The sequence below is a fragment of the Octodon degus genome, unplaced genomic scaffold, assembly GCF_000260255.1.
Source record: "Octodon degus isolate 3935 unplaced genomic scaffold, OctDeg1.0 scaffold00164, whole genome shotgun sequence".
Lineage (NCBI taxonomy): Eukaryota > Metazoa > Chordata > Mammalia > Rodentia > Octodontidae > Octodon > Octodon degus.
Window position 1 is genome coordinate 5,657,568 of NW_004524740.1, and position 25,507 is coordinate 5,683,074.

The 25,507-nt window shown below is 38.9% G+C and overlaps 1 protein-coding gene across 1 annotated transcript in view; it reads right to left on the reverse strand.

Moving 5' to 3' along the window:
* The window catches only part of Ppm1e (protein phosphatase, Mg2+/Mn2+ dependent 1E), a 166,407-nt gene extending 149,968 nt beyond the window's left edge, over positions 1 to 16,439 (reverse strand). Inside the window, exon 1 of the mRNA XM_004643043.2 lies at positions 15,720 to 16,439. Within this exon, the coding sequence (XP_004643100.1) occupies positions 15,720 to 16,183 (464 nt within the window). The 5' untranslated portion in view covers positions 16,184 to 16,439. The remainder of the gene's footprint in view (positions 1 to 15,719) is intronic.
* Between the last annotated feature and the right edge of the window lie 9,068 nt (positions 16,440 to 25,507).

Below are 25,507 nucleotides of genomic sequence, written 5' to 3' on the forward strand. Positions count from 1 at the left end.
AAAAAAAAAAAAAAAAAAAAAACCTTTACCCTCTCAGTAGTCTGGCTTAAATCCAATGGTGTTCCATCACTAATCTTCCTTGACAACCTTTATTTGTTTTGAGATATGGGGGGAGATGGCTCAGTAGAATAAGTACTTCCCTGGCAAGTGCAAGGGCCTGAGTTCAAGCCCTGGTTTTGCCAAAAAAAAAGTGCCAGGAAGATGGCTCAGTAGAATAAGCGCTTCCTTGGCAAGTGCAAGGACCTGAGTTCAATACCTGGTTCCACCAAAAAAAAAAAAAAAAAAAAAACCAACAACAACAACAAAAAAACAATGTTTCAAGATATGGTCTCACTCAGTTGTCCAAGCAGGATTTGAAATATCTCCTCTTAGGCTCCCTTAGTGCTGAAAACACAAGTGTGCACCGCTGCACTCAGGTTTTATTTTACATTTTGATACAGGGTCTTTAAGTTATAAATATTCATTGTTTAATGACCTGCTTAACAACTGTTCAGACTAATGACCCATCCATCTGTCTTACAACCCACGGCTCAGTCTACAGATACTTTTTTTTTGGTAAAGTTCTGTACACTTTGTTGATGGTGCCTCAATGTCTTCTTTTATACAGTATACCTTGTATAAATAGTACTACATTTTCGTTGATTGCACTGTATGTCGTACTGTAGTTTTATGTTCTATTATATATTACAGAACTGCATGAGGAGTTATGCAAATAAAAGCTATGTCATCAAGTTCAAATTTTGATCATTTCTTTGTTCTGAAGATTATAAAATGTATATACTATGCACAATTCCATTTAGCAACTAATTCATTTTGAAATGCCTATAGAATACTGTATTTTGGGTATAACCACTAAACATGTGCAAATAAACAAGGCATTCATGAAAAGACAGAGCACCTGCCTGGCAAGCACAGTCCCGAGTTTGATTTCCAGTAACAAAAAAAAAAAAAAAGTCTTATTCCTATAACGTCTGATTCTGGGGAAAAATAAGCTACTAAATTTTTTTTTTTTTGGAACATTGAGGCAAACCAAGCAACTCCCTGCTTGGTTTGCCTCAGTATCTGAAAAATATATGTCTTGCCTCTTTTGATACAAAAGGAAGTGATTGTTTCTTAAAGACAGCATCTTGCCATGTAGTTCAGGCCAGCCCAAACTCACTATGTATCCTAGGTTGGACTTAAACTCACAAAAATTCTCCTGCCTCAGCCTCCCAAGTGCTGGCATTACAGGCATGCACCACCACACCCGGCAAGGAGGGAGTGAGTTAGAGGACAATCTTTTGAGAACTGTTAATCGCATAAGACACAGGTAGAACAGCTACGCCAAAGGGCCAGACAAATTTATCAGTGTACTCTTTATTTGGCTCAATTCTAAGGACTATTTATTTCCAATAGTTCCTCAAGTGATAATAAAACTGATTCACTGGGAGTTAAATTCTCAGATGTAAACAAACTAGAAATGTTATCTTTGAAAATTTTCGATATATACAAATGTCTCATATCATATGTGTGCACATATTTTCTCAGATGTTATATGTGTACTTTTGAATCATAGGAAACAACTGAACAATTAATTGTCTCTATTATTCTTGGCTCTATAATTGTTTTATGTGTTTAATTTTTGTCTTGTAATAGCCAGGCATGATAGCACATGCCTATAATCCCAGTACTCAAGAGCCTGAGGCAGGATGATAGCCATGAATTTGAGGCCAGCCAGGGTTACATAGTGAGTTCAAGGCCAGCCCTGAACTAAGACCCTATCTCAAAGAAAGAAAGAAAGAAAGAAAGAAAGAAAGAAAGAAAGAAAGAAAGAACAAACGAACGAACCGACACACAAAATTTAGGTACATTTTACTTCTCATTTGGAAGGTCTAATTTTGAGAGGATACCTTTATTTTCTATTTGATCTTCAACTTAATCTTCAACATGTTTTTATATAGCCATACTAAAGCTATTATCTTTATGTTTTGCTTTCTGTTTTTGAAGTGCTGGAGATCTAACTCAGGCCCTATGAAGGCAAGCACAGTACCACTGAGCCGCCCCCTCCAGCCAAAACTAATATCACTTCTTTTATTTCCTCTTTTCCTTGATAGTCAAAGAGAGTTTTACTTAGTATTATACTTGAACATAAATTTATATTTTAATACATAAACTGGATTCTTGTAGAATTCTAACTCTGCTGGACAAGTTATACTTGGAGCCATTTTAAAGGCATAATGCAAAGAAATAATGTCATTTTTTTCTTTCCTTTTTGGGGAGACTGCATTTAGGATCTTGAACATGCTAGAGAACAGCTCTACCACTGAGCTAAATCTCCAGCTCTTTTTGAGATATGTTCTTGCTAAATAACCTCAAAATTTAATCTTTCCAGACTCCCATGTAGATGAGACTACTAGCATGTGTAACCACCCTTGGCTAGGAATAACAACTTTATGGTAATAATACAGAAAGTATGTTATGGCAGATGGGCCAAACGGTGAGGGCTTTATAATCCTATTATACTTTGACAATATGTGTGACTCTTTGACAATACATGTGACCAATGCTTCATGTTAACTTATAATCTACTGTTTATTAATGACCAGGATGTATTAATATTGGCTTCTAAAAAATCATATCCTGCACACATGACATTAATATAGTCAGCAAACTAATTAAACAAAACATTTCTATTATTTTAAATATTTATTTATTTGGTACAGGGTCTCACTACACAGCGTGGATTCATAAGTGACCCTCCTGTCTCAGCCTCCCCAGTGCTGGCATTACAGGTGTGTGCCACCACACCTGGTTTCAGGGAATATGGTACTGGGGATCGAACAGGTCTTTGCACTTGCCAGGCAGGTGTTTATACTGTAGAGCTATCTCCTGAGGCCTTATTATTTTAATTAAAATAAGGGGTTGGAGTATACCTCAGTGGTAGAGTAAGTTCAATCTCCAGCACTAATAATAACAATAATAATAAGATAACTTCTTACCAGGTATAGTGGCTCAGGCCTATAATCCCAGCACTTGGGAGGCTGAGGCAGAAGGATTGCCACAAGCTTAAAGCCAGCTTTGACTACAGAGTGAGTTCAAGACCAGCCTCGACTACATAGCAAGACCCTATCTCAAAAAAAAAAAAAAAAAAAGGAATAAGACTTCTTTCCAAAAGAGATATTTACTTGTTGAGTAGATGGCTATTGCATCAGATATTTTAAAGAGTGCCTTTGGCCACTTTAGTAATTAATAATGTAATTGAAAATTTTTAAATAATTTCAAAATCAGCCAATACAAAAAAAAATGTTTCCAGGCATCTTAGTAAATAAACATTATTTTTCTAGTACTGGGGAATGAATCCAGGACCACTCTACCACAGAGCTACATTTCCAGCTCTTTAGATTTTTATTTAGAGGCAGTGTCTCAGTAAATTGTCCAGGCTGGACTTGAACTTGTGATCTTTGTACCTCACTCTCCAAGTAGTTGGGACTGCAGTTGTACACAATTATTTTTTTAAACTGTTTTGTCATTGTTATGAGCCATACTTCAAGATTTTCATGGCTTTCTCAATCCATTGTCTAAATAATTTCTGAATTTCGTATTTTTTGTGTTTTTAATAAGTGTCACTAATTTTTCTTTCATTACAGGTAAGAGCTTGTAAAACTATTTGGTGCTAAACCCCAAAGAATGCTCTATCCATAGGTAACACTTAAGCAAAATAGATTTTTAAGTGGAAGATAAAAATCCTATCATCCTCTGCCCTTAAAGGGAGATTTGCGATAGTTATCAAAAAAAAAAAGTGCAGGCTCCATGCAGAATAAACACCTACACTGGTAGAAATACAGGGAACAATATATCTTTATAGAAAGAGTGACTTCAACAATGTTGGAAAACCCAGTGAGACTACTAGATTAGAAGGAAAACATGCAGAGAAACTAGCTGGGAGATGACCCTGGGGTCAATTCTCAGCGTTGAAAAAGTACAATAAAAATCTATGAGCTGACAGTAGTGGTGCACACCTATAATTCCAGCACTCAGGAGTCAGAGGCAGGAGAATCATTGTGGGCTCAACTCCAGACCTCAACTCAAGCAGCCACATAGTGAGTTCAAGGCCAGCCTGAACTGTACAGCAAGACCCTGTCTCAGAAAGAAAAGGAAAAGGAAATCTAATAAGAATGTGGTGGTATAGGCCTACAATCCCATTGTAGTGGACAACTGGTGGTCAACTTGTAACACTCAGCTGAACTAAATCAGTGTGGTGCTGTGCGTGGGAGGCCCACCTGAGGATTGTTGCCAACAGAATAAAAAAGACTGGAGGAGGAGAGAAGCTGTTAGAGAGCTGTTGGCTCTCCTGGAGGAGCTTGTCATGCTGGCTTTCCTGATAAACTTGGCTGTTCTCATCATTGAAGGAGATCAAGACCTTGTCAATGAGAATGGCTACAGTTCACTTTGGGGGAGCTCTTGTCCTCACTTTGATCGCTTCCTAGTTCCATCATCTGATAGTGCACTGTTCAGTGTCTTTGTCTCACTGGCTTTCCTGATATGCACATAGCTGCTCTCGTTATCGGAGGAGCTTGGGACCTTGCGGTTGCTGAGGATGGCTGTGGTACTTTTCAGGGGAGCTTTTTTACTTTGAGCACTGCTTTCTGGCTCCAGCGCACATCTCAGCCTGCTGGCACTGATCCTTCATCCCCACTCGCACAGACTTTCTAGCTTCTACCTACCACTGGGCCATCCCAGTGCAGACCTGTGAAACAACCTGTATGGGGCCCTGCTATGGGCTCTGGGCCTCCAGTTGGCCTTGTGGGGGGCACTGTTATGAGCTCTAGATCTTCAACTGGACTTATGTAAGACACTACTGTGGCATCCAGGCTTTCAGCTGGACTCTTTACTCTTTAGTGTGTGGACAGATTTCCTGCACTCTTTCTGTATATCACTCTGGATGATTGTAAAATAATCCCATAAATTACATGTCTTGTATTGTTCCTCTTTTTGGAGGAACCAGGGATTGAACTCAGGCCCTTGCACTTGCCAGGGAAGTGCTTATTCCACTGAGCCATCTCCCAGCCCTTATATTGCTCCTGTTATAAACCTCTCAATACAGTACCCACCCACCCACGAGGCTAGAGCAGGAGGATTAAGGGTTCAAACCCAGCCTGGGCAACTTAGTGAGATGGTATCTCAAAGGAAGGAGAGGTAGAAAAGTAAGAAGGGAGGAACAATCCAATGATCTACACATACACTTTTTTAAAGAAAGGGTCTGTCCTGAAATAGCTAGTTACCAAAAACAATTCATGTGTAGTAAAAATATAAAAGGAGCAGGGAGCTGGCTCAGTAGCATAAGTACCTGCCTGTACAGTAAGACCTTGTCTCCTGAAAAAGGAAAAGAAAAAGTCTAATAAGAATATGATGGCATAGGCCTACAATCCCACTGTAGTGGATTGAGAACTAGTGGTCAATTTGTAACCCAAGTCCTTAGTTCAATCCCCAGTACCAAAAAAATAAAAAATAAAATAAATCCTTAAAAATATAAACACATAAACCAGAAAAATATACTCAGAGTTCTTAAATTACCTCCAGAAAGAAAAAAGGTTACAATGAAGTATTCAACTCCATTGAAGTGTTTATTTTCTGAAAAGAAAACAACTGTGATAATTTGTTCAAACTAGGTGATGAGTACATTGAAATCTTATTATTGTATTATTTTCTAAATGTTTAAATTATTTCATAATACTAAGTCTTTTGGGCTTCATTAAGTCAATGTATGTATACTTATTAAATGTTACATAATATATATACACAAACATCACCCTCACATCCTCACCTATATTTCAGTCTTTCTTTAAACAGAATTTCATCATGTATTTTTTTCTTTCTTTCTTTCTTTCTTTCTTTCTTTCTTTCTTTCTTTCTGTACTGGGCAATGAACTCAGGGACTGGTGAACTACATCCCTAGTGCCCACCCCACTTTTCAAGACAATGTCTTGATACACTGTCTGGGCTTGTATGAATTTGTAATCCTCCTGCCTCAGCCTTCAGAGTAGCTGGGATTACAGGCATGTGTCACTCATGCCTGGCTTCTTCATATATATATATATATATATATATATATATATATATATATATATATATATTCCCCCGCCTCAGCATTGGAAACCAAACACAAGGCTTTATTCAAGTTCTCTTTTTTTTTTTTTTTTTTTTTTTTTTGGTGGAATCAGGCTCTTGCGCTTGCCACGCAAGCATTTATTCTACTGAGCCATCTCCCCAGCCCCTTGAATCTATATCATGGAACCATATCCCCAATCCCATGCATTTCTTATATACCCATATGTAATATGCTTGATTTAATTACATTTTTGCTCATTTCTAAAATATAACATCAATTTCTCAAAATCAAATATAGCTAAAGAAAATTAGGTTCTTAAGTTTTGCTGTTTCTTATGTTTGTGTTATCAATATTATATTCAACCAGTGATTTCTTTGAAGGAATTTTTAAAGCTATTTGTGTATTTCATAAGTTCATATTGTTAAAACTAGGATACACAGTCCATAAAATCACTTATCCTGTCTCCTTAGTACAGTAGGCAGTACATCAATCTTTTAAATTCACTTAATCAGGCACAAGTAAATTGTATTACCTTAACAATGTCCTGAAATTTGGAGAAAAGTTGCCATCATAAGCCCCTCTGAGGTGTGAAATTTGCACTCCCGCAGGATTTACTATGCTTGATAAGAAATTAGTTGTCATTCAAAAGTTTCTAATCTCAATAATATATCAAATGTTTATGGGACATTTCTTAATTTTTTCCAATTTTTATTTTTTTAATATATGCTTGTAGTATATAATGATCACTCCTGGTGCGGAGTCAGTGAGTGCACATAATAACATCTCAAGTTGCTTTCCCTACCCCTCCTCCATCTCTTGGTCCCCACTTCCCATTTGCAAAAGATCTGTTTCCCTATTTCCTACCATCTACTTTTGGTATCTCCTATAAGAGCAAGTATGCATTATTTAAGCTTATGTAGCTGATATAGTTCATTTAGACTAATGATCTTAAGGTGCATCCATTTTCCTACAGACTACTCAGGTTTATTGTTCTTTATGGTACAGTAGTACTGCATTATGTATAAATATATTTTCTTTATCCTTTTATCCATTGGTGGACATATAGCTGCTTCCAAGATTTAGCTATTATGAATTGTGCTTTAACTCTTTCAGGAAGGTACCTACAAAAACAATAGTTTCTTGTTTTGGTTGAGACAGGGTCTCATTATATAGGCCAGTCTTGAATCCTTTTATTTCTTTATTTTTCATTTATGTATTCCGTACCTGGTCTCACCATGCAGCTTGAACTCATGGTGATCCTCCTGTTTTCAGCCTCCCCAACCCTGGGATTACAGGATTGTGCCACCACACCCAGACTCGTTCACTGGCTCAGCGCTCCCTGGGGGATGGGCCAGCATGACATGCGGGACCAGGGAATTGAACCCTGGCTCCTGCACTTGCCAAAGTAGGTGCTTAGTCCACTGAACTATAAGTCTCGAACTCTTAATGGCCCATGCTGGCCTCAAATTCTCAAGTGCTGCAATTACAGATGTATGCTACTATGTACTATGCCCTTCTCAAAAATATATCAAATATTAGTAGCACTTAATGTTGTATTTTCTATATAAGTAAATGGATTTTAATCTTTTCTCCCTTTGCCTCAATGAATTATTTTAGGTACCCTTCACTTTGAAGACCACTGGCCTAGAGATAGAAGAGACACATATTTGTTGACCTCCCCCCAAAAAAAATGCTTACAAGGACAACAAGGTTTGGATATTCTGGGCACATCTAAACCATAAATGTAGGGATGGTATACAAACAAAGGTGTCTTAAAGGACCTTGTATTAAATGGGGTTCTAAAGAATGCATAAAAGATTGGTTTAGGGTACAGATGGGAAGTATGGTCTTCTAGAGGGAACAGTACACCATATGTGAAGGTGCAGAGGTGAGAGACAACACACTTCCACTATGTTAGTGGTCTAGTAGGATGGCTGTGGCACTTTCCAGAGTACCACAAAACTACCACATTTAACTGTGAAAAGCCTGTTGAACATCCACTTAAGAGACAAAGTTGGCACGAAGTGTAGTTTAAGACAAGTGTAGTTTCCAGAGGTACAGAGGTAGGTTAGAGTGAGTGAACAGTGATTCCAGAGATAAGGTTGATGAAGAAGATTGATTATAAAACCTTACCTTTGGATTTCATCTGAAAGCCAAATGAGAAATAGCTGATGTAAGACATGTAGTAAACAATTTGGGCTTGCCCAAAGAGAGATCTGAACTTTATCCCTAAATTCTAGGAGGAAACTTGTGAATTTCTGTTATAATAGGAACATTTTTGTTACTTATGGCCATTCCCTTAGATCTCGGTATCAGTCTGATGAGTGGGTACTGGAAATGATGTTCAATCCCGAGGACAGCAACCAGTAAATCCCAAGAAAAACTCTGAATTCTGGCACTCAGACGAGCTTCTTGGATTGGCAACACTCTGGGCACTACATGTATTCGTTTCTGGAGGGTAACACAATATGGAGAGTAGAGAAAACCTCCTATCCACAGCCTTCCTAGACTGCACCTTATCTGTCTTTTCTTTTGGATCTAGTTTATAACATGCCCCTACAACAACAACAACAGCCATGAATGTAATGCTTTCAGTGAGCTCTGTCTTTCTAATGTAATATCAAATCTGAGGGTGGTTTGGAGAGACCCGTGAATTTGCAGTTGGTGTCCCCAGGATGCTCCCCAACTCATGCTGGAGATTAAGCCTCCCTCACCCATAGTATGCAAGGGCTTTGTCACTGAGCTACATCAGTGACATAGGGTAGTTTTTGTTATTTTTTTTTTAATTTTTTTTTTTAATTTGAGAGAGAGAGAGAGAGAGAGAGAGAGAGAGAGAGGTGTGTGTGGCCAGCTCAGCCCACCAGGGGGCGGGCTGGCTGGCATGTGGTGCTGGGGGATTGAACCGCGGTCCCCAATGCTTTGCCAAGCTTGTTCTAAGTAGGTGCTTTAGACCACTGAGCCATCTCTCCAGCCCCCTTTTGTTATTTTTTTAATGCTTATTTTATTTTTAAAAAAATTAAAACAAGATAATAGGAGAGTAACAATGGCTAATACATCGCATAATGTGAAAAGTTTTTTGTTTGTTTGTTTGTTTTCTGTTTTGTGGTACCAGGGATTAGAACTCAGTATCTTGAGCTTGTCAGGCAGGCGCTTATTCTATTGACCTATCTCCCTGGCCCACATATTGTCATCTTTAAATTAGTTACTCAGAATACAAGCTATAGGCATTTAATTATCCAAACAATATTAGCACAAACTTTTCTTTTCAAGGAACTAAGAGAAAGTAGTATAACTATCTTAACTATCGTGTGTGTGTGTGTGTGTGTGTATTTAAATTAAGTATTTAAATATGTACACACATATATGTATGTATACATTTTTTCTTTTTGGTCCAAGGCCCAAGAGGTCTGTTCCTCTAACTTTGTAATTGGACCCTCACTCTTTATAATTAGGGTCAGCAGTCTTGTACAGATGTGGCAGGTTAAAGGACTATGCCTTAAAATAAAGAAAGAACTATGCCTTATTCCTTCAGTTTAAGTTACTCCAAGTGAAGGGTAAAAATGTTTAAGCAATATGACAATTATACAATGTCATAGTGTACATTCCAGAGGAATGATTGGCTCCACTGGGGAAAATGTATAGCAGGAGGGCAAAAATGACAAGAAATGACAGTGCCAGAGGGAATGGGGAAAGACATGAGATATTTACAAGGAAGAATTAAGATACGTGAGGGGTGACAAGAAAAGTTAGGGATGGATCTACTAGAAAGACTATCAGGTTTTGGTTGTGGGGAGGGAGGCAGAATTGGAGGGCTGAATTTAGTTTTGGACATTCAACTGTTAAAAGCCTTTTGAACATCCACTTAAGAGACAAGGTTGGGAGCCACTGCATGACCACGATAGCCAGTCATGTGATATACTGATACTGAACAAGCACAAATAAATCAACTAGATTCGAGTCAGTTGTTGTGGCTCTCACCTGTAGTCCCAGCCCTGTGAAAGGATGAGACAAAAGAATTTCAAATTTGATCCCTGCCTGGTCAACAAAAAACGAGGTGAGAATGTAACTCAACGTGAAAATCCTGGGTTCAATCCCCTGTAGTACCAATACACACATAAATATATACATACATGCATACATACATACATACATACATACATACTAGACTTGTAAAAGTCAAAGACAGAATACCAGTATTAGAAGGGCAGGTAGAATATTAAAAGCTCATAGAGAAGAAGTATTAACCTAACCAGTAACAACAAAAATCTAGGAATTCGTAATTTCTTTTTGTTAATGTGAATTTTCTCTGTTTTTTCGTGAACACTTTTCTTTTTTATTTTTTGCTTCCCATGCTGAACACAGATTACAGGGTCTTGCACATACTATGTAAGTGCTCTACCACTGACCTACACTGCCAGCCTCATTTAATACTGTTTTTATGGTCTTTGGGGTTTTTGTGTATATGCTGAACATTAAACTCAACAGCCTCATAAATGTTAGGCAAGTGCTCTATTACTGATCCTTATCCACAGACCCTTTTTAAAAAGAGACATAGTCTCTCAAAATTGTGCAGGCTGGCCTTGAACTTAGGATTCACTTGCCTTAGCCTCTCCCAGAAACTGGGTATACATAGCACCATTAATAAAAGTTTAATTTAAAAATGAGTGACATTATATGACTTATATACACATAGTGTTTCATGTATATATGTAAAACTGAAGCAAAACTTAATGATTTTTTTGACCTATACCAAAGTTACTCATGATTCACACAATTCAATGTAACTGAAATATTAGTATCTATAACCAATGATTTTCTTTTCCAAGCCATTTTTAAAGTGTCATCCTCAATACTACTGCAAACCATCTGGAACTACTTAACTTTGCCAGCCTGCTGGGATATCTGTCTCCCCTTGGGAAGCCCATCCCACACTAAATGAATAACTGAGGAAACAACTGCTCTGAAAAATGTGACGACATACAGCTCTAAAAAAGACTTCAGAGTATCTGTTTCTTCCAGATTAAAACAAATTTAGCCTCAGTATTGTATAAAGAAAAAAAAAATCCACAGTATTGATTTATAAACTTTCACAAGTACCTTCCTATTCACAATTGCTATACAGTTCCATATTTTTATTTGAAAACTATTTCCATGCTATAATGTATCTTACCACTTTTTTTTTTTTTTTTTTTTTTTTGGTGTTTCACTGTAGTCCAAGCTGTCCTTGAACTCATGTACATCACCTACACTGGCCTCAGATTCACAGCGATCCTCCTATTTCAGCCCCCAGGATATAGGGTTTACAGGCATGAGCCACCATCCCCAGCTCCACTTTCACCTTTTCAAAGAGTTTCTCATCAACCTCAGAAATCCTAAGGTTATGTCATCAGAAGATATTTTAATCTCTTTAGGGACATTTAAATTTAGAAAAAAAAAAAAGTAAAACAGCTCATTTTTCTATTAGCAATGGAAGGCTCCAAATCGCTTAATTTTTGTTAATAATAAATTCAAAATAGTTATAAACTATTACATAAATTTATTATTGATTTTTGATGTTTAATAGATTGAAATCGTGTGACTGGTCTCAATAAAAAGTATTTATAGGGCCAAGATTGTAGCTTAGTGCTACAGTGCTCTTCTAGCATGAGCAGGGCCCTGGGTTTAATCCCTAGCACTTGAGGAAAAAAAAAATTTATAGTTCATAACAGAAGTCTTTTTCATTCAAAGGAATTTTTGACATTTTATTCTTTCAAAATGTTACATGTTGTGTTATATAGCAGAAGAATATCTAAGTATAAGTGTCCCATTTTAAACTTGAAAAGCAAAAAATTTTACCCTAAATATTGAACTTTTATGTGTATATTCACACTAGGGATTGAACCCCAGTCTTCACACTGAGCTATATCCCTGGCCCCTTTTATTTTTTGAGATAAGGTCTAAATTGCTTGAAAAACTTAAATTTCCATTTATAACTATATTTGTTCATTTAAGCTTTGATCTTTCAGTAGGGAGGTAGCTCAGTGGTAGAACATTTGTTCTACCACATATTCCAGCCCTGGAGTTCAATCCCCACTACCACAAAAAGAAAACGAAAACAATCATGCCCAGTCATAGTGGCACAGGTCTGCAATTCCAGCTACTCAGGAGACAAAGGGAAGACCCTGAGGCCAGCTTACACTATATAGCAAGACCCTGATTCAAAAACTAAACCAAAACCAAACAAAATAAAAAAAAATCCCACAGAAACAACTGGCAACTGCTTATTTTAAATCTGCTGTTCCTGATGAAGTAAGGCGGCACATGCTGCAATCCCAGCATACAGAGGGCAGGGGACTTCCTGGAGTTTGAGACCAATCTGAACTACCAAGTGAGTTCCAAGACCACCCTGAACTACATAGTGAAATCCTGTGTAAAAAAAAAGAGAAAGGATTTGTTCCTATTCTGAAATATTGAGAAAATACCACTATAATGTCTTTAAGTTAAAAAAAAAATTTAGGCAGTACTGTATATGCCACTGAATTATCCTTCCAGCAAAGTAAAATTCTAATCAGTGTGTCATTGAACAGCTATATATATTTCTAAAACACTGGCAGAAAAATACATTAGTGAATTTATATAAAACTACTATTAAATATGCTGTTGCTTTCTTGCTTAGTTTCAACTATTAGCCTGGTGAACATACAGTATAGTTCAGGTAACTTCATTTAGGAATTTTAGCACCATTTGACAGGCATGATAATATATATATATATATATGGGGCACTGCATGCATGTGTGGTGCTCAGGGTCTTGCATTGCTCTACCACTGAGCCACTTTCCCAAAGTCAAGCATGACTTTTTTGTTCGTTTTGAGGCAGGGTCTCACTATGCAGTGCAGGCTGACCTTGAACTTGATATGTAGCCCAGGCTAGCCTCCAGCTCACAGCAATCCTCTTGCTTCAGCCTCCTGAGTGCTGGCATTACAGGCATGCACCACCATGCCCAATGACAACTTTAAAAGACTATTAATAATTCTCAAAATAATCACACTGGTGGGGATTTGTAAAAATACTTAGGAAGAAAAAAACCCTGCATTTTCTCCATACACGCAATTCCAGCATACATTTCTGTACTCAGAATTATTTCTGAGTATTTCCCAGGAAATTTGAGAAACCAGTATTACAACTGTATCAGTATCGAGGTTCAGGGCTGGGAAGACAGCTCAGAGGTCTAAGAGCCTGCATGGCAAGCACAATGATCCGGGATCAATCCCTGGTACCACATGCCATTCCGGCCCTGGCTGTGAGCAGGCCACTGAAACTGAAACCAGGTATGGTGACCCACACCTATAATCCCAGCTCTGGGGAGGCTGAGACAGGAGGATCACTATGGTCTGAGCTGCATAGCAAGACCCTGTACTGAATAAATAAATAAATAAATAAATAAATGATTAAAACAACAACACAAAAGTACTGAGGTTCAGGGATAATTCTGAAAAATGTCGGAATCATGTGTACATAATGTCTGCTCTGAATCTGCAAAATAAAATGCTTGGACAAATGATCTATCCCCAGTCTTCCACTATTAATTCTTCTAAACTAAGTCTGATGTTTTTCTCTTATACATAAAATAAAATTTAAAGAGGTCAAAGTCCATCTTTAAAAACTTTTTTAACTTGCTAAGGACCTTAAAGATACTTCATACATAAACAAGCCAGCCATTTTATATCTGAATAAAAACACATTGATGGCATCAGTACAAAACACAATATGAAATCTCTGATTTTATATGAAATAAGCACAGGAGACCTCTGATTTAAGATGAAATTACATATTACAACTTTAATTTTGCTACTTTTATTTCGAACCCAAACTTCTGAATTTCATGGCCACTTTATCATTTGGATGATTTTTCTACTTTATATGTGCATCAAAATTAAGCTTATTTCTCTTCCACATGAAAAAATACATATCTTCTTACCATCATCTTTATATAAATTTCATTTTTTAAAAAGTTATTTAATTATAAATGTATAGGGTTGTACAAAACTAATGACTTTCTCCCTTCCTTTGAACATTCTCCAATGTTCAAATTGTGTTCCTTCACTTCTATACCTGCATCAGTTAAGGAAAAAAAATTGTCAAAATAGTACAGTATTCATCTGATGCTGAGATAAATTCCTTCACTTTGGTATTTCCGTTTTATTTTAAGGAGGAAGCTTTAACATCTTTAAATAGTGTAAAAAATGACATTTCATAAAGTCCTTTTCTATGATAGTTTGCAAAGACTTGGGAGAAATATTCTAAAAACGTTAAGGCTCTTTATCCCTGGTGGTGTTATTACACGCCATTTTATTTTTCACATTTTCCAAAAAGCATTATTTTCATGGAAATTGAACAATATTTTAAAATGAAATTTTAGATAGTTTATAAAGTATGAGACACCAAAACAGTGCACTAGAGTGTTTAAATATTTCTTCATTTTGATAACCTGGCACTTTAAGAGAAGAATCACTTGATCAGATGTCTATTAGGGTGGATAAGGACAAAACAGCTTTATTTTCCAGGCCTTTCATTTATTTAGGCTTTTGAGCAAATCGAAGAAGTGATTTTGAACTTAATTGCAGTGAATCTGGCAGTAGTAAACTTTCTAAGTGGTCAGAGTAACACCTTTCATTACAACTACTATATTAGCTAAATAGCAAAAGATTTTCAGGTTTATCTATATTTTCTGAGACTTCTTTAGTATTCTCCTGTCATTATTTCTGACAATTCCATATAGAAAGAAACGCAATTGTAAACCGTTTCTATTTCAAGCCCATAAAACCCAGAACTGAGATGAAAGGCAAAGTCTTGACCTTTCTATTTTAGACTTTCATCTGTGTAGCTAAGCCATCTGCTTTTACCCCACCTCCCACCTCATCTACTTAATGGACTGAAAATACTGCACCTAATTGCAATTTTATCAAAGCAGCCTGACTTTCCACTTTAACGAATTACCCGACTCTGGCTTTTCACCTGAAGGCTCGCTTGGTAAAAATTTTATTTAACCTTCCCTTCTAATTCCTTCTCACCTCCCTCAGTTACGAGCTGTCAACGTCTCTGAACTAAAATACTAGTCTCCCGTGCATTAAGCCGTCTAAAGAGATCTTCACTTTCCACAGTGAGCGCCTGGCGGAAAACCTAGCCGGGTCTCTCCTCAGGATCTGGGGCCGGTATTATCATCACTGCTGCGATTACGCAGGATGCATCTCAGCTCAGTCTAGAAAGGAGTCGCGTCTCTGCCGCCAAACAAGGGACCCAGTCCGGAGAAAGACCCAACTAGATTGGGAGGAAACCTCCAGGACAGAAGGGAGCCGAGAAAAAGAAGGGATCTCAAGACTAGAAAGAAAGAGCTTCCGAAGCAGGAATGAGAAAGGGTGTGGGAAGTGGCGGGCGGCCAGCGGGAAGGGGGAAGAAAGGGCCGCGGCCCGCCGGAGGGCCGGGCAGGAGGCGCGGGGACCGAGGCGGGCGTGGGCGCCCTCAGGAGCGGTAGGTGCGGGGGTGAGGAGCAGAGAAGACAGCAGCAGTTGAGGGGCCGAGGAAGCGTCGTCCGAGGCCGGCGCGACGGGGACAGCGCCACCCCCGCCCCCAGCCAAGCCCCGCTACTTAACTATTTGTAGAGCTGCTGCAGGCACAGGTCCAGGCTCTCGCCCTCCACCTCCTCACGGGTGATGCGCTCCGACAGCGGCCGCGGGAGCGGGGGCAGCGGCGGCAGCTGGGGCTGGGGTGGCGGTGGCACGGCCGAGTGCCCCGGGGCCGCCGCCGCCGCCTCCTCCTCCCCCTCGCCTTCGGCCGCCGCCACCGCCTCCTCCTCCACCGCCTCCTCTTCGGGCTCCTCTGGGTCTCGCTCCGGGTCACCCTCCTCCGTCGCGGCTAGCGTGGCCGCCTCCTCCCCGGGTTCCTCGACCGAAGCCTCGGCCACCTCGGTTGCTACCAGTTCAGGTTCAGGCTCGGGCTCGGACTCCGGTTCGGGTTCCGGCTCTGGCTCGCCGCCGCCGCACGGTCCGCGAAACTCGCCTAGGAATAGCTCCAGGAAGCGCCGGTAAGTTTTCTCCTCAGGGCTGCAGCCGGCCATCGCTGCTCATGCCCCGAGGCCGACCGGGAAAGGGGTGGGGGAAACCCTGGAAGGGGAGGGGGCTGCTTCTGAGCCTTGGGCTCCCGCTACGGCAGTTAACAGCCGCACCAGCAAGAGCGATCAGCACTAGGTTGCTTGGAGAGGGCTCCCGCAGGCGTGCGCGCCACCGAGGACGGACGTGCGCGGCCCCGGGGCAGAGCGCGCTGCCCCTCGGGTCTGGAGGGAAAGTTGGTGACGAGTGCGCGCGCAGGGTCCAGCGGCGGCCCACCCTCTATCCCTATGGAGAGCTCAGCCCACGCTGCCTGGAGACCGTCGCCATGGCAACCAGTTCTAATTAAGAATTTCAGGGTCCCTTTCAAGGAGTCTACAGAGTCGTCCAGGGACACAGGTCGTCCTGTGCCTGCCCTCCAACTCTAAATGTCTTTATTGGATGAAGACCCTAGTCTCAATGTTATGAAGTTATTCCCCCAGCCAAACTGCTGGTTCCCACTTGGATTGCATTTACTTATTGATAACTTGCTTCAGCCTATAGGATGAAAGACACCATGTTGTGAATACCTTTTGTTGATGGCACTGAATGAACAAGTAGTTGAGATGTGGGGAACATCCAAAAACATACCTAATGGGAGGTTCCTTTACATAGGTTCTCTCATTTAGATTAGTCTCATTCTCAAAGAAAAAAAGTAAATCAATAAATTATTTGCGTCGTTACCAAAACTTTCAATCATGAATTAAATTCATGGTTAGAATTAAACTCCAAATTAGGCTCCAACACATTTTAGGCATATTTCCCTTGCCTCTAAAAATTCAACAGTGCCTGGTGTCCATATGCCCTGTAAGTTTACAAATTGTTCTCACCCTTTTCAACTTTACCACAGCCCTTCAGATAGATACTACCATTGTGATTGTTTCACAGATGAGGGGAGGAAGATTTAAACATGCCACGACTTTGCTCAAGGTCACAGGCAAGTGATGCAACATGGACTGAATCTATGATTGAGATTAAGTACATTTCACCCATTGTTTTTCCATTACACCCACACTCCCCTCTTGAGTTTCTTCATAAAATATATAACACTGTACTGCATGTAGGTTCTTTCCTATCGTATTTTGTTTGCTTCTCTTCCTATCCTCTCCCATTTCTTTTTTCCTTCCTAGGCTTAAACTGAAATAAAATGATTCTAATTTCTTAAGAAAGTACGCACAAACCTATTATTTTCAAGCGTCACTGAGGAGTAAAAGAGGGAGAAGCTGTGTTGCTATACAGCTGTTTAGTATCATTACTGCATACTGCCATGTCCATGGCAACATATAATTCAGCAAAAACATAGTGATTCTCTATTTTGAAAAACATGTTCTTGCAAATTATCTACCCCATCCTCTCCAGTTATTGTTTCTGGGTTTCAGTTGGATTTAGGTCTGAAATACCATTTCCAGTCAGTTATTAATGGCAGAAGAGGGAAACTCTTCACCAACTGTTTTCATATAATACTGCATTCTAAATCCCTGACCTGATACTGTTATTTTAAGATTAAGTGGGTTGGGCTCACTAATGTACATTATGGCATCATGTGAAATAGAGTTCCATGCTTTCCTCGCTTGAGATTAAATAATACGTGATAGAAAGCATATAGTGTATAATGCACTTGAGCTCTCTGTACCTTTTTTCTCAAAAGTAAATGGAAAGACCCAGTAAGTCTGCTTCCAGACATGCTAAATGTATTTGTTTTGTTTAAAACATCATCAGTGTAAAGCAATGTCTCCATGAGATGCCAAGGAAGCCTTTAAACTCATTTGTCTTTGTTTTCAATATATCTGCTCATTTCCATTTCATAACGTCTAGAAAGATTGGCAAAACTTTTTAGGCTGCAAACCTAAATGTCCACAGTTTTACATTTCAACAATTGTTAATATCCCAGAATTTGACATGCTGACATTTTGTTCAAGAGTACTGAGCTGTCAACTGCAACAATGCATATCACGCTACACCTTCCTGCTTCATAATGTAGTTGCCTCCCTCATCTAGATGACATTTATTTGTGACATTAATTTCTGACTCAACCCACGTATCAAAGGGAAGTGATCTATGTTGGTAAAACATTACTTCTAAGAGTAAAAGAAAAAGCCCACATCTCTATATTACTATGAGAGGCATGTTTGCTGATATTAATAAAGATATTCTTTCACAAAGATCAATATAGATTCTAATGCATCCATTTGACAAAGTAGCTGTGCCAGAAGGTTGCTGTCAGAAACTCAGAGCAGGTATGTAGGATGATTTTGTCATTATCAAGTCTTTTTATGTGAGCCAAATTAAACCTCTCCTAGTACGGGTGTGGTGGTGCACGCCTGTAATCTCAGCACTAGGGAGGCTGAAAGCAGGAGGATCACTACAAGTCTGAGCTGTGTAGTGAGACCCCACACAATAATCTCTCCTCCTTTAAAAGGTCTTTTTAATCATTATTTTTCATCTTATTTTTCATCACTTTGCATTTCTTTTCAGTTCCTCTCCTTTTATACTTTAGTCTTTTATTTAAAAAAAAATCATGTTATGAAAACCATAGTGCATATCAGTGATATTGAACATGACTGAGATTTCTTGAGATTGTTTTCTTATAGAAGTTATTGTCCTTCTAACCCTTAACCTCTTTGAAGGAAATGCACCATGTCTTTTCATGGACATTCAAAATTACATTTCAAAGGTAAAAAGAACTGTTGTGTTTGGCAGTTTCTTAGATGACCTAGCAATTCTTCTCTCAGACTTACCCATTAGATGAAAAAACAAGTCCAACATGTACACCCAAGTACAAACACACACACACAAAAAAAAAAAAAAAAAAAAAAAAAAAAAAAAAAAAAAAAAATTTTTTTTTTTTTTTTTTTTTTTTTTTGTGACTGGGTCTGGCTGAGTTGCTGTTCATATAGCAGTCTTGAGACCTACTGTATCTCATTGATAAATTTGCTCCCATTGAACGTGTCTACTGCGATTCCAACTTTGGCCAGTGACCTCACCACAAGCTCTAGAAATACCATCTTCCTATATTTGTCCTTGTTATGGTTTGTATACAGTTGTCCCCCCAAAGCCTCATGCAGTCTTGGGGCAGCTTCTGGAGTTTGTGGTTGATTATTGTGGGTGTGGATGCTGCACCTGCCCTGGGGCAGGAAATTTGTATTTCAATGTAAGGAGAAAAGAGAAGTTAGCTGCTTGAGCTTCTGCTACTCCTCCCTTGAGCTCTTGCTCTTTCCTGTCACCATGAAAGGTTGTTCTCTGCTTTGTGCTGCTCTGCCTTGGAGCCAGCTGAATATGGACTGAAAACCTCCAGTAACGGTGAGCTAAATAAACCTTTCCTTTCTTCATTTTGGGTGTCCAGTATTTGTCCCAGCAATGCGAGAAGGGTAACTAAGACAGTCCTTTAGGTACACCAGCAGCTTTCAGCTTCCTAAACCTTTAAAAATGAAGTAATCCTTTATTTATAGCTCTTCTACCACTTTTGCAACAATCACTTCTGTACTTTCTTAACTAGATCTTGACAGATAGGGTAAAAAATCTTAAGGAACTATAAAGGAGACTACAACTATAAATGGATCAAGGTGAAGTTAAAGTACATTTAGGTCTCTGAAGATGCTCCTGGGACACTGAGTTCACCTAAGCAGTTAGTGTAAATTATTTCCAAAATAGGGATAGGTGGTCAGGGCTTGGGAGGGACAGGCAGAGCACAGGAAATTTTTAGGGTTATAAAAACTATTTGGTATTACTTGAATGATGGATAAGATTTCAGTATACCCATAAAATGTACAAGATTGAACCCTAATATAAATTGGAGGCTTTAGCTAATAAGATACCAATACTGGCTCATCAACTACAACCACTGTGCCACATTAAAGCAAGATGTAAATAGTAGAGAAAAATGGGGTGAGAGAAGGGGCATATAGGAATTCTTTCCTTTCTGCTCAACTTTATTGTAAACCTAAACATGCTCTAAAAAAAGTCTTGAGGGCCAGGGATATATATAATATATAGTTCAGCAGCAGAAGCACCTATCTGACAAGGACAAGGTCCTGAGTTCAATTCCTGGTACCTAAAAAGAAAAATAAAAAAGTCTTATAGTTTTCAAAAATAGCTAAACTATCTGGTAAATAATGACTACAATGAAGAAAATTATTTAACTTTTAAATCTATTTCCAGAGGCTAAGACAGGAAGATGTTGCACTTGTAAGACCAGCGTGGGCTACAAAGTGAACTCAAAGCCAACCTGAGCCACACAGCAAGACCCTGTATCAACCAATCAACCAATCAATCAATTGGGTGTGGTAGATTGCACCTGTAACCCCAGTACTCAGGAAGCTGAGGCAGGAGGATCAGTGCAAGTTCAAAACCAGCCTGGGCTACAAACCCAGGTCTCAAGGCCAGCCTGAAATGCATAACAAGACCCCCATTTCAAAAAGACAATAAAATAAAATTAAATTTAAAAAGTATGGGGCTGGGGTATAGCTCAATGAAAAAGCCCTGGGTCCAATTCCCAGGGCCAGTTTTAAAAAGTGTTTTAAAATTCATATTTTAAAAACTAAATCAGGAGGCCAGTGGTATGAATCAGTGATAACACACTTGGCCTAGCATGCACAAGACCCTGGGTTCAATACCTAGTGCCATAAAAATAAATAAATAAATAAATAAATTGAACTAAAGAAAAACTTACGTAGTTTAAAAAATATTAGTATGATTTTTGTCAAACTGACTAGTAGACAGACTACCTAAGAACTAAATAAATTATAGGACAGGTATGGTGGCCTGTAATCCCAGCACTTAGGAGGCTGAGGCAGGATTGCTGTGAGTTCAAGGCCAGCTTGGGCTACAAAGTGAGTTCAAAACCAGCCTAAAGTGCATAGTGACACCCTGTCTCAAAAAAAAAAAAAAAAAAAAAAGAATTTGATAAATTGAGCACAGAGAAATATCTTCAAATAGTGACTTCCTCTCCTATGTCCCAGATCTATAATATAGTTTTAAATTATCTCCATTTTCTGCCAAAAACATAACAGCTATAATATTTTTTATTTCTATTAGTGCCTAAAAAGGTCATATTGCAGCCACAGTCCAAAACTGTCAAAATTAAAATTCACTTCAAAGGTAATAATAGGTCCACATGCATTAAATTTTACCAGTTTTAAAAGGCAAAGTATTGTCTCTAAAATAAGTTCGGATCTTTTTTCATGTTTTAACCATTACTAACAATCTTTTTTTCCAATAGAGTTCTTTGAACAACAAAAATTATTTTTGGACTTATTATGACATCCTTACAAAAAAGGTTTATGGGTTGATAGTAATTTGATGATGGTACTATTAATGGCTAACATGTGGCACGTTCCTTCTATAATGATTTTTCTAGAATGAATTGATGTTACTAAAAAAATCCGTGTCAACATCTACTAGTCTTCACTTTACAAAAACCAGAAAGTGCTTCATATGGTGATAAAATGTTTATTATAATCTAATTTTTAATTATCTTTATATATTTGTTTACAATAAATACATGTAAAACTTCAGAATAATACTGATCATATCCTGCTCTAGTCAGAAGATGCCTATCTTTTACTTGGAACATTCATCAAAAGAGCCAAATAGCTAAGTCTAGTGGTATAGGCCTGTGATCTCAGCACTCTGGGAGGCTGAGGCAAGAGAATCAAAAGCACAAGAATAGCCTAGACAACTTAGTAAAACCTTGTCTCAAAAACCAAAGAGACAAATAACAAAAGCTGCTTTTTTTTTTTTCAGTACCAGGGATTGAACTCAGGATCTTTTATTCTACTGAGCTATCTCCCCAGCCCAAAAGCTGCTTTAAAAAAAAAAACAAAAAAGCTGGGCATAGTGGTACATGCCTGTAATCCCACTTGGAAGGCTGAGGCAGGAGGATCACCTCAAGTTGAATGCCAGCCTGGGCGACAAGGTGAGTTCAAGGACAGCCTGAGCTACATAGCAAGACCCTGTCTCAAAAAGCCAAACTTTAAAAAAATAAAAAACAAAAAGGATATAAGCAAGTAACTATAAAAACTCTTCATAAACATTTCTATACTTAGGTAGTACTGGATACTTTATTATTAGTTGAGCTGATGGAATGGAGCCACAGTGACATTTGTGACTGGAAGGGGAGATGGAAACGATTCCATTAACCTAGAGTGCTGTAACATATGGTAATCATAGGTGGTAGAATAGCTGTGTTGGACAAGGGTAGAATAAGCCATGTGGCACAGACATTATCAATTACCACACATGGTAACCATGCTGACACAATGCATCTTTTCCAGAAAGGAAATGATCTGGCATGTGAAGTGGTTTGCTGCCTTATGAAAGAGTGATCTATAAATGACATCTGGCACCAATAGAGCACATTATTTCCAGTAATTCTGAAAACTGAGGATTAAGACTTGATGAACTTCTGTATACTTAAAATAATACATGTAATTATTTGCACAAAGGCAGAAAATCAAAATATGTATATAAAGTAAACACGGTTCATGTATAAAATTATTTTTTATTTATTTATTTTGGGGGGGGCAGAACCGGGGATTGAACTCAGACCCTTGCGCTTGCCAGGGAAGTGCTTATTCCACTGAGCCATCTCCCCAGCCCTTATAAAATTATTTTTAAAATATCTTATATTGTCTTATAAAGTTCTTAAATTTTGTATCTCTGGAAATATACACCAATCATGTCGTGACTACTTTTTTTTTTTTTTTTTTTTGAGACACACTCTTGCTATTTAGCTTAAGACTAAACTTAAAACTCACTATGTAGCCCAAGTATGCATCGAATTTGATATCTTCTTGTCTCAGCCTCTCCAGTGCTGGGATTAAAATGCATTGGCAATCATGCTCAGCTAATTTCATGTCAGGTAGGTATAAAGACTACAGGCCAATGTTCAAGATTAGATCTAGAGAGATAAAATTATAATTACTTTTTCCAAACAATGAAAAAGATACTGAATTGGAAAGAAACATGATAAAAACTATGTTATAAGAAAATTTAGCACGCAAATATTCTTTCAGATGAGTGCAAGATAAACTGAAGAAGAGAAAGACTGGAATCAGTTGGGTCGTGGGAGTCAAGGAGTACAAAAAAAAATGGTATCAGCAGGAATAAATAAGGTCTGAGATTCAAAGAAGGCACATCAAGACACAGCTTGGTGAGATCTGGCACCCACTCAGAGGCTAAGTGTCTGTGCCAGTTAACTACTACTGTAAAACTAACTAGCCCCAAATTTAGTGGCTAAAACAAACAAGTCACAGCTCCATAGGTTGACTGTGCTCAAACAGGGGGTTCTCACTTGCAGGCATCAAAAGGTTGTCCTTAGATACCAGTTGGGGATAGAATATCTAAAGAATGGTATCAGCGGGAATGTCCAGTACTTTTTTTTTCATTTATATTGACAAAAAGAGTAGAAAAAGACCGTGATGTGAATATTTATCATACTAATTCACTGTACTGCTATACTAGCAGCTGATGCTGCTGACATCTAGAGCTGTCAACTGAAATGCTTGCACCTAACAACTTCAACATGATGACCTTAGGGTAGGCAGAATTCTTACATGGTGGCTTAGAGCTTCCAAAGGGAGCATCACAGCTGGGCATGGGGCATGGTAGCACACACGTGTAACCCCAGCACTCAGGAGGCTGAGACAAGGGGACAGCCGCAAGATGAAGGCCAGCCTGAAATACGTAGCAAGACCCTGACTCAAAAAACCAAAACAAAAAAAGCAAGTGTCCAGTGATACATAGTTTTTGTGACTTAATTTCTTAAGTTAGTATCATTACTTCTAAGGCCCTTTATTAGTCAAAGCAGTAAATAGGCCCCATTAGACAGGAGAAAAGTACACAGTACACCGTATTTGAGGCGGAGAAGTGCCAAAGAATTTGTTTTAAACTATCATAACAACATTTAACTTCATGAATTTATGACAAAGTTCAGCAACTTAAACTTGAAGCCTTAGAAATGTGTGTTCCAAATTTAATTACATGGGTGGATATTAACTAGTGCTAACAAGTCAATAAGAATCCAATATATAAAAACCACAAGGGCAAGCAACGCAAGAATTATCAGTGAAAGCTATTAATTCCAGTGAGACTAGACATTTACATCGATCTGGCTTTAATTGGGAGATCTAATTACCAACAGGTTGGTAATTAATACACAGGCAATCAGATAAAAGTTCATTACAATTCAAATATTTAATGACATCCAGTTGAGATAGTCTAGTACAACTAAAAATGTCTTTAAAAAATCATACTATGAGATGTCATTCTTTTTTGGGGGTGGGGGGGTGGGGATCAAACTCAGGACCTCTCCATTACCAGGCAGGCACTGCACCACTGAGATAAAACCCTGCCCAAGATGTCGTTCTTATGGGAAGTACCAAACTGGCTAAATAAATAGGTCAAGATCATTGAAAAACAGCCACTCCCAAAACACCAGGTATGATGAGCAAGGTATGAGCTAGCAGTAATCCTTCTGTGGGGTAATTTATTAAAAACTATCAAACTGTTAAATATGCATATATTCATATTAATTCTTTTTATCTTCATTAAAAGCTGAATTAAGTTTAATATCGGTAAGTGATTAAGCAACAGTATATGCATTCACTAGAATGCTACACAGTAATTTTTTAATCAAAAAAGTTCTTCATGTATTGACACAAAAACAGGGTGCTGAACAGTGTACTATTTAAGAAGAAGGTATTGGACAAAAAATAATTTATATTTTAAAATGGTGAATGATTTATACAATCTGAAGAGTAACCAGTGTATTTATATTTTAGATATATGGACTAGCTCTACAAGACTGTACAGGAAACTGGTAATGACTGCTGCCTCCTAAAAAAGAATGTGAATGACTAAGGGACTGGAAATAAGTAATTTTCACTGACTTTTAAAATCTAGTGTTGAGGGCTGGCCAGATAGCTCAGCGGACTAAAGTGCCTGCTTAGGCAGGTGCAGAAACCAGGGTTCAATCTCCAGTAAGCCATGCTCGAGTCCCAGCCCAAGCGCAGCGTGGGCCGGACCCTCTCCCAGCCCCTCGGGCCGCCCCCCACCACTCCGCAGTGCCTCCCCCACCCTGCCCACCGAGTAGGATCTTCTGCCGAGTTCCAGGAGCCCCCAGACCCAGTCCTAGCCCAGGTCCGGTGAGTGTGCTGAGTTTCCTGCTACCCTGCGCCGGCGGGACCAGTCCCAGCCCAGGTGCAGCGTGGGCCGGACCCTCTCCCATCCCCTCGGGCCACCCCACACCACTCTGCCGTACCTCCCCACCCCACCTGCCGAGTAGGAAATTCTGCCGA